Consider the following 10,677-nt stretch of genomic DNA (forward strand, 5'->3'; position numbering starts at 1 on the left):
AGCAAACACTAGACTTCCAGATACTGGTACGTTTGGTCCGATATAGCCAACAAGGGGGAAATAATAGAGACAAAACAGATAATTTTTCCAAAATTTCCCCCTAAAATCTGGAATTAAAATTTTCTGTAGCTGGTAACACTGCTACCAGACAGACGCAAACTATCTTAAATTAAACATTGGTACACCACTAATATATCCAACAAGTATTATGACGATATTTAAGGAACAAAACTTCTAATTACTATAAATATATTACGGTAAACAGAAAAGTAAGAAAAAACTAGGAAAATCAAGGGTTAGAACCTAAATACAAATTTTTCCTGCGTTCCCTAATGACCCCATTGTAACGATCTGTACTTGCGTTTATTAAGTAAGGACAAATGTTCGATTGACGTAAGTTGACTTGCACTCGGACGTACAGGTATGGATTTATAAACAAAAATTTCTAATTTTTTGCTCAAATTTAGGAAAATTTTAATTTCCCTAATTGGCAACACTGCGCGCAGGCCCATCCAATTGATGTCAACAGTTAGGTATCCATCCGAGATATCTACCTGGCAAATCTTAAGGAGGTCTTTCTACAACAAAGGAAGCTACAGAGAAAAAAGAAGTAAAGGAAATTCGAAATTCGAAAAATTCTCGAATTTTTGACTGGGGTGAAATTTGAGAAGGAAATTCGACACCAAAAGAAAAAAATTAATATGATAAACTATAGTCCAACCATATTTTGCAAGAATAATATCCCGATATCTTAATTAGTGTCCACACAGGAGCGGATTAAACAAATGACACACCCGTGTTTGCCACTTTGGCCATCTGGGCCACCGAGTATACATTTGATTACATTTTTTTGACTACTAACTCGTGTTGCTGTTGTAGTTATAGTCTCGACTAATAATAATATCGTTGTTGTAAACAATAACTTTATAATGAAAATTTTCTCCTTTTTACATCTTAGTTCCAACACTGTTGATGGGTGTTTCAAAATGAATTTTGGGGCTTATTACATTTTACGTACAATTATAAGCAATGAATCAAGTAAAAGAGCACCTCAAACAGTCCTTGCTACAAGTGTTCAATGTGACATTAATTTGTCACACGGCACACATCTAGTCGATAGGCGAGAAAGGCCCATAAACTTTCCGCCATATGGCACAAAACACATTCAATTTAGGGGAGTCTCGTTTCAAGTGTACCATCTCCTGAGGGTTTGCTGACGGCCAGATACAAACGTTATGAGTGTTTACATTAGCTCTTAGGTGAAATGTCGATTTATCACTGAAGACGACACGATCCAGAAAATCTTCATTGTTATGCAGCAATATTTCACTTGCGAAATTGGCACGTAAACCGTAGTCTGTAGGCTTTAGACCTGTAGCAACTGCAAACGATAAGGACGTAGTTGCAAGCGTCTTCTTAATACTCTTCACACAGACCGTTGCACAGTACAGATTCAGTCTTTATTAAAACACAAAAAACTTTCTGCTCTCTAGTCTACATCTTTGCTGCTTGCTCTTTCTAACGGCAGACAGAAGAAACAATGCATGTACATGCGTACGTACAAAACTGTTTGAGTTGCTCTTTCATTTGATATAATATTTATAACTAGCAGCGTTCACCCCGCTTCGCTGCGGTCACCCCGGAACGCAATAAACTTTGTTACTTAGATAATTTTTACTTTTTCGCTTTCAAGTGATTTATAGCGCCTGCCAGTTATGTTAACCCGCCGAGTCACAGGGTCATGCGGGTTGCATATAAATACGTTTATTTTTATACCTATGATGAACTAATAACAAAGGATTTGTACGTATGGACACCTGAATGGTCAATTATCTCAAGACACTGGTAATTGAAAATTAAAGTGATATGATAAAAACCATCTAGGGTCCACATCCTAACAACCCCCCAAAAATGAAAGAAATCGGTTCAGCCGTATTAGCGTGATGAGCGGACAAAGGATTTTTTTTACGTATTGACACCTGATTGGTCAATTATCTCAAGACACTGGTAATTGAAAATTAAAGTGATATGATAAAAACCATCTAGGGTCCAAATCCTAACAACCCCCCAAAAATGAAAGAAATCGGTTCAGCCGTATTAGCGTGATGAGCGGACAAAGGATTTTGTGCGTTCTCTTTTATATATATAGATTGTAAGTTAATTGTAATAGATACTACAAAGTTTCAAAACCCTAATATTAATTTTGAAACACCCTGCATTACTTCAAATTGTGTCATCCTATATTCATGTCTTTTATATACATATAATCAGGGCCGGTCCTAGTCAATTTGTCGCCCCATGCAATGGCATAATTTGCCGCCTCCCCATTTCTCCAGAAAGAACAAATCTTAAAAGTCATGACTTTAAGTATGCTACTCCAGCATGAACAACAAAGGTGAGTGTAAGTGCAGTTGCACTCAGAAAGGCTTAAATACTTACTAAAAATGCAATCCCATTGTGTCTGTTTTTTAAAAAAAATATTAATCTATTATGTTTGTGAAAGATAAAGCAAACACATCTGCAGAGGAAAGATGGTAATCCTTTTTATAGAATTCACTATCGAGCTTCAATCTCAATGTATCAGTTTGCAATTCCAGTGCAACTAGCTCTTTTATCTTTATTTCTTGATTTCTCTTCTATATCTGTTAACATAAAAAAACTTGTTTCTATCTTCAATGATAAGGAACTTGTTTCTGACAAAAACAAGACTAGTTGTCATATCAAAACTGTGATAACTTACTAAATGGAACAGATATTCACTACTATTCGAGAATCAAATTCTTGCATTTGGCAACAATCAAGCAATTTGTGCTAGGATTTATTCGACATTTGCTTTAGCATTGTCCATGTGGCCTTAAACTAATGCAACCTAAACATAATTTCTGAATGTAGTATTCTAATAGAAGGCCAGCTTAGTAAATGTAACTACCATCATCATGAAGTCTGTTTCCAACACGAAATATTTAATTTAAATAATATACTTATGACAGATTTTGCCGGACTATCCAAACATTCCGCTCCACGCAAATGCACGTGTTGCATATATGGTAAAGCCGGCTCTGCATATCACATATATCTAGTCGACAAATTATTTATATATGACATTTACTAAAATACTATTAGGCAAATTAGTATTAGTTTTTAGTTTTAGACAAGTTATTTGAATTTTATACTGTTCGTGACATTATTTTCGTACTTATTAAAGGCCTGCTTTCACGAAAAAACAAAATTTCATTTCTACTTTTATTTCTTAGTTGATATCGATGAAAACTGCTGAAACCCGGATTGTTAATAGGTATGGTATTCATGTAAATTGTAAAATATTTGCAGTGTATTAGTATCTAGCGTTTAATTTATGTTGCATTTTACGGTGATTATACCTACATAAAAATATTTAATACTTAAATAGACGTAAGATGCATTACAAATGAATATTTGAAAAAAAAAACGAAATTTAGAGAAAAACGAGAGGCAATGTTTTTTTCTAAAAAAACGTACATTTCTGAAAAAAACACGAACGGTTTTTTTTCTATTTACAACACTACTCTGAAGTATAATTATTGTTAACAGCTAAGAGCACACTACCCCCATCACGCATTCCGCAACGTTCCAGATCTCTATCCTTCCTAAAAACTTGATACTTGTTATCAAACAGTTCAGTACTAAATATTTCAGCTTGTAACCATGACTCAGTAATAGCCACACAGTCAAAATCATACATAGTTGAGCTCAGATAAAAATTATTAACTTTTGTTTTTAAACCGTTAACATTTTGGCAGAATATATCAAATGTGCTATTAACTACTGACATACTACTAGAATAGTTTTTAATATCAATAAATACATAGTGTTGTGGATTATTTTTGAACAAGTATTCGAGCTCTTCTTACACGACAGAATAGTAAATATTTTCCCATAATGCTATATAGGTTCATTAAAAATACTATGTACCAGTCATCATACTTCAATAGATTTAAATAGTATAATATCATTAAAAATATTGAAATTACTAATCTGCTTATTATTCTAAACATTACACCTTTCAATTCACTCCACATAATATATTTAATTAAATATGTATATTTAATACACTCTTTAGACATAATTTTCGCTTACTTACTATCATCATCCAAGTATATTACTCAATTAATGGGCAAAGTGCTGTCTCCTTCATTGATGGAATTAGGAAAACCTGGCAAATCGTCTTCAGTTTTTATAATCATTACCGGACTACTTTCATTTTTTCTAATTAAGATTTGGCCACTAGAACTAACCCAACAAAATTTGTGGTGAGTATTTCTCGCAGCGTTTCTTGCCTTCCAAAAAAGTTGCCTATTTCTAGGGGACAAATTTACTTTCACAAAAATTTTTTGATCATCACTTCCAGAAACTAAGTTATTGCTAACCAACCCTGTATTTCTTTTACTTAACCACCTATCCCTTACCGATCGTGTCTTGAACTGCACAATTATTGCTTTTCTCTTGCTTTTATTAGTACCATTTGGAATTCGGTGTACTACATCTATATCTTGTTCTTCGCAATTTAATCGCAATTTTCCTGCCATGTCAATTACAATTTCCTTCAAATTCTCACCAACACGCTCTTGGATTCCATGAATTTCTATGTTTTTGTTACGCCCGTATTGGTTAAGATCATTCAATTCTATAGCCTGTTGTTTTAGTTGAGTTTTCAACTCTACATTTTCCGCTTTTAATTTAGTGATTTCTTTATCCCGTCTGACGTTCTCCCTAATCTCTACTTCAAACTTTTTAAGTAACTCATCATATTGATTGGACATGAATTGGACACTTGATGTTAGTTGAGCAATCTGAACACACAATGCTTCAAGCTTTGTCCCTATATCTGTAATACTAATAGGATTACCAATCGTGTTACAAGTAGTAGAATCATTAACACCTGTTAAAGCTACAGTACTCGTGGATTTTGCTTCAATTCTCATAGAATTTTCACTCACATAACAACGTTTACACTCATTACAAATCTATTCTCTTATATTACCTGTTTGTTTCATATCAATATACATTTCCACCGAAATATTATAGCATGATATGTGAAACAATTTATTACAAGTCTTATTTGAGCATTGTAATGCATCATCATAGCGACTAATTTTCGAATTGCAGCTCGTACAGGATGACATTATAGCTATATTTAAAGCAGAACTCAGGATTCAAAATGGCGGACAATGAACGTAGTGATTGACTTCCAGGAACTGGCACCCTGCTTACTGGAACAAAACACTGTCTTAATGCAAAAGAAAACAGAACACTGGCTCAAATGTGCCTTTTTTTTCTACTTATTGAGATAGTTATGAAGAAACATATATATATATGTATATATATTATATATACCACACTGCACAGTTGTTGTTAATATTAAAAACAAATAAATGTTATTTATTTTTAAATTTCTTATTCACTTACAAGCACACTCCACTTCCCTAGCCAGGCCTCCAGCGCCAAGCAACCAGCCTCAACAGAATGTTTGTTTATGATCTGAAGTCACCAAGTTTTCAGTTCTAGGGATCAATCACCAGCTCTATATTGCAACCAAGAACTGTTATCATTACCGGTAACACTTCATGTTCACCTCACTATCTTCAACAGCTAAGAAAACTTAGGAATTCCACTCAAACACAAATATAATACGGATCTCTTACTCTGCAGATCCTTCTACTCCCTGAGTCACCAAGTTAATGTTATTATTGTTATGTTATTATTATTAGTTTACACTTTGTAGGCCTAGATTAGCAATGCAATTTCTTGGACATAAAGATGTGAACTTAGACATATCATAATACAGTTGCCTACAGCGAGCTCTAGTGCTACAATTGACATTTAAAAAAAAAAAAAAGTCTTCTCTTTGTTCCACTGCTACAGGAATAGGAATAGTGTAATCGCCACGTTGTAGATAAAAGTAAGAAGCAACACAGATTTAAAAAAAAAAGAGTAAAAGTAAAGTGAAGAAAAGGTAAGTAATAATACAGAAAAGAATAGTTTTGAATTATTTTCATGAGCTCAGTGAATACAAGATTAGACAGACTACTACATCTACATGGGATTCTATTATCGTTGATAGGCGGAAAGCTTTCAGTGAACAACAATGAACATGCCAAGTTCAAATGTGTCACAGTAAGAAGAAAAATCAGTATTATTAAGTAAAGGACTGTACAGGAGAACCATACAGATGAGGAAGTGCCGACATCAAGCACATTTGCAAGTATGAGTCACTGATTTGAAGCCTTGTTTTTATTTATTCTGGCTCGGTATATCATTTTGCACTCCTTTGGCCCTAATGCTCAGGGCACATGTAATGATGTAAACTGGCTCGGCTCGAGCACTGAGCTACTGGCTTGGCTGGGTTCAACAGAGCCAACAGCTTGAGCCAGCTCCATTGGAATAAACCATTGGTTCGGTTCGGCTCGACTCAGGAGAGCCATCGGCTCGGCCGGCTCGGTTGGCATGAGCCATCGGCTCGACTCAAGTGAGCTATCGGGTCCAGCCGGCTCGGTTAGGATGAGGCATCCTCTCAGTTCGACTCTGTTCAGATGAGCCATTGCCTCGAGTCGGCTCGGTTGCGATGAGCCATCAGCTCGGTTCGGCTAAACTCAGATGAACTATCCTCTCGAGCTGTCTCGGTTGAGGTGCGCCATCGGCTCGATAGACGTGATATATGAGTGGTCTTTCTAAGCTCGGCTCTGTGGCAATTGGTGAACAAGCCGTGAGGCGACCCATTTAAATCAATTGCACCAGAATCGGCACATTTCATTCAACACATTCAAATGGATAGAGTATGATTGCTAGAGATTAGATCGGATGTCGCTTTTATGGAAGTAACTGTATGTCCGGCTTACTGGATCTTCTTGTGTCTGGCCTCTCCTTAAAGAAGTCCTTGTTTCGGCTGTGAAGAAGACTGTTATGAAACAAAGTTCTTGTTAAGTCAGGTGGAAATTTTCATCGCAATAAATTTCATATATAACTATCTTGAAGAATTAATGGATTTAAGCAATGTTTAGTAGTTTTCATCGGTTTAGGTGAGTAGGGCCATGGTTTTCTTGCCTCTCCTTTGGTTATGACCCGAGTATTCTAAATCATATACTTAACTTTAAGAGCTTTCTGAACATACAGAAAACCAACTGAAAATAGGAATAAATTCGCTGCTACCGCATGTTGAAATCGAGGCAAGCAAGCTCGTCAGAATAGTCCCGAGGCGCACACATAGAAGGCAAGTATATTGTATATTCGCCATTTGCCAACATTACTTTAGTATGGGTAGTGATGGGAAAGCTACTTTTCAAAAGTAGTTGCCCTATAGCTACAGCTACACGATAAAAATTGTAGCTCGCCACAGTTATTAGCTAGTTTTCCAGAAAAGTAGCTGAGCTACAGCTACTTTTAAAATGAACATATACTCTCTACAGCTATTCCCTACTTAACGCTCTTCTCACAAATACAGTTTACTTAGTATCATGCATCATAATATATGTCATGCATCATAATATATGTCTACATGCGTAACTGAACTTAAAGTTTGGTTAAAATATTACATAAAAGCTTTGTCTGTCAATTTGCACTTCACAATAAAGTATGCATTTTTATCTGTCCTTTTTAAAGCATATATATTGCCCCCCCTCCAAAAATGTTGTAGATGCTTTCGCTGCTAGAATGACATGTAGGCCTAATATAAGAGTCTACTATTCTTTCCACCCATCGTCAACACACAATTTATTTCAGAAAATGTTCTTGTAATATTCCTTTGGGAAAAAAAACATAACACACTTGCATTTGCCTAACAAACATTTACCTCGTATTTCTTTATCATGCTACGATCCAATGTTGCGAAACATATGGAGACAGAAATCAGAAAACAATCATATATTTAGGGATGCGCACGAGTCGAGACATGTCTCGAATCTCGACTCGACTGAACTCAAATTCGAGTCGAGACACACTTTGTAAAATTCGAGACGAGTCGAGACAAATGTATTTCTCGACTCGAATTTAAGAGTCGAGACACGAGCCGAGTCGAGACTGTTTGTAAAAATCTCGACTCGACTCGAATGTCTAGAAAATCTTTCTATAATTTTAATATTGTTTTGAAGAAAGTATTCATTCAGAAACAGCCTTGAAACAAATTCCAGCATTTATTACTTTAGAAAGGTGCAGAACGCGGAATGCCTGCTAGTCAGACACACGTACAGTGCATGTAGTATCAGTGAGAGTTCTGGCCGTGTGTAGAATGGTGAAGGCGCGCGATCTCTCTGAGTTTGACTGAGGGCAGGTTGTAATGGCCCGGAGACTAGGCACGATAATTTTCGAAAGTGCAAAATTTGTCGGGTGTTCGAGGCGTGCTGTCGTGAGTGTGTTCAACAAGTGGCGAAACCAAGGAAAAACGACGTCGAAACGTCGAGGGGTTGGGCGCCTCCCACCTCGGACGTCGTAGGCTGGGCAGACTGGTGACAGGACAGGCAGCGAACTTTGGCGGAACTAACATCAAACTTTAATGCTGGGGAAAGTACAAGTTGGTCTCACACAGTGCACCGAACACTCCTAACGATGGGCCTGCGGAGCCGACGACCCATCCATGTCCGAATGTTTACACCACGACATCGGCAACTATGACTGAAATGAACACGTGACCATCGCCAAGTGACAAAGCATTGTCTTGTCTGATGAATCCCGATACCTTCTTCATCATGACGATGGGAGGGTGTGAATCCGTCGTATTCCAAGGGAACAGCACCTTGATACCTGTAGTGCGGGACGGAGACAAGCTGGCGGCGGCTTAATTATGCTCTGGGGAACATTCACGTGAGCACCTATATGTCTAGTGGAGCTCGAGTAAGGCACCATGACGGCCGAGGCGTATCGCACACTGCTTGCAGACTACGTACACTCTTTCATGACGACTATGTTTCCCAACGGTAGTGGCATTTTTCGACAAGATAATGTGCCATGTCAGAAGGCCAGGGGTGTGATGGAGTGGTTCGAGGAACACAGGGGAAAGTTCCAAGTGATATGTTAGGCCCCCAACTTGCCGGATCTAAACCCAATCGAACATATCTGGGGTGTGATTGAACGTGGCGTCAGAGCGCATCGACCCCTCCCCAGAATTTACGGGAATTAGGTGATCTGTGTGTGTACATGTGGTGCCAACTCTCTCCAGCGACCTACCAAGGATTATTGCGTTTATGCTAAGACGTGTCGCCGTTGTTATCCGTGCCAAAGGTGGACATTCTGACAATTAGGTAGGTATCATGTTCTGGCTGATGTGTGCGTATGATTTATATCGTATATTTTGTCTCGACTCGAATTTCGAGATGTTTCGTCTCAAGTTCGAGTCGAGTCGAGACATAAACTGTCGAGTCGATATACGAGTTGAGACAGAAAGATATTTTCTGGTCGAGACAGGTTTAAATCTCGACTCGACTCGACTCGTGCGCGTCCCTACATATAAAAAATATGCTAAAAATTGTGAGAAATTGCTGGAGTTACAAAATATTTTTGCATCCTGGAAAAATTTATTAGTAACTTTAGTGCAAACTTCGCTACAAACTATAAAAAATATGTAGCTTAGTTACAGTAGTGATGTCAACCGGATCGAGCCCTGAGGCACAGGCTCAGTTCAACTGAGCCAACAGCTACAGCTAGCTTGATTGGAATGAGCCATTGACTCTGTTTGGGTCGGCTCAGGTGAGCCATCGGTTTGAGCCAGCTCGGTTGCGATGAGCCATTGGCTCGAGCTGGCTCGGTTACGATAAGCCAGTGGTTCGGCTCAGATGAGGCATCGGCTCAAGCCGGTTGGATTGAGATGAGCCATCGGCTCGGTTCGTTTAGGCTCAAGTGAGCCATTGACTTGAGCTGGCTCGTTGTTTAAGCTGTTACGTCGGCTCACTTCTCGGTTCGGCTCAATGGAGACTGAGCCATGTGCTGAGCTGCTCGAGCCGTTGACGACACTAGACACGTGCCCAGCTTGCACCACCCTATAGACAGGCCTGTGACTCCAAGCATTACACTTTTCCATATCACAAACGCACTACATCAATACAGTAATTATCTTCTGTCTTTGCTTTTTGCTTCTACACAATGTTCAGGCTCTCAGAAAATATCGAATCTTAGAGGGAATTATAGCAATAGTATTCTCGGTATCACAATAGAAAATATAAAAAGAATGGCTTGAATGAAAAAAAGATGTGAAGTTTTGCAGAAAATAAAAAAGGACTAACAAAAAACTCGAAAATAAAAAATATTAACTTACGTGAAATTTTAAACTGATACAAAAAAATCAATGTGTATAGGCCCTACCTATATGCTACACATATATATTCAAAATTTTGAATGGGAATTCTACAACTTGGGGGGGGGAACTGAATTTCTCCCCCATAATATATCTGAATACATTATTTTAAGATGATTGAGTGATAATTATGATAAAAGCACACTATGTGAATTACTGAATTAAGAGTTACAAAAATGATTCAAATGTAGAGTAGGCTTATCGTATTTTACGGGACACAAATGTGGACATTACGAGAATACGCAAGAAAGTAGGCTACTGTACTGGTACTTGAGTTCTCGGATATTTGTATGTTAAGTGGAAAACTTCGCGGATTGGAGGAATGATAAACCAAAGAGAGTTATTAAAAATAATAATGG

The 10,677-nt window shown here is 37.7% G+C and overlaps 1 protein-coding gene across 1 annotated transcript; it reads right to left on the minus strand.

Annotated features, from left to right (window-relative positions):
- Window positions 1-4,142: 4,142 nt before the first annotated feature.
- LOC145665955 (uncharacterized) lies at window positions 4,143-4,961 on the minus strand. The gene has a single exon (XM_081733060.1). The coding sequence runs from the start codon at window positions 4,959-4,961 to the stop codon at window positions 4,143-4,145; it is 819 nt and encodes a 272-aa protein (XP_081589186.1).
- Window positions 4,962-10,677: the final 5,716 nt, after the last annotated feature.

The sequence above is a fragment of the Thermobia domestica genome, chromosome 12 (assembly GCF_964235325.1).
Source record: "Thermobia domestica chromosome 12, izTheDome1.hap1.1, whole genome shotgun sequence".
NCBI classification, from domain to species: Eukaryota; Metazoa; Arthropoda; class Insecta; order Zygentoma; family Lepismatidae; genus Thermobia; species Thermobia domestica.

Excerpts from the sequence above, each read along its gene's own strand:
- LOC145665955 (XM_081733060.1), bottom strand. The coding sequence starts at position 4,961 with ATGAGAATTGAAGCAAAATCCACGAGTACTGTAGCTTTAACAGGTGTT.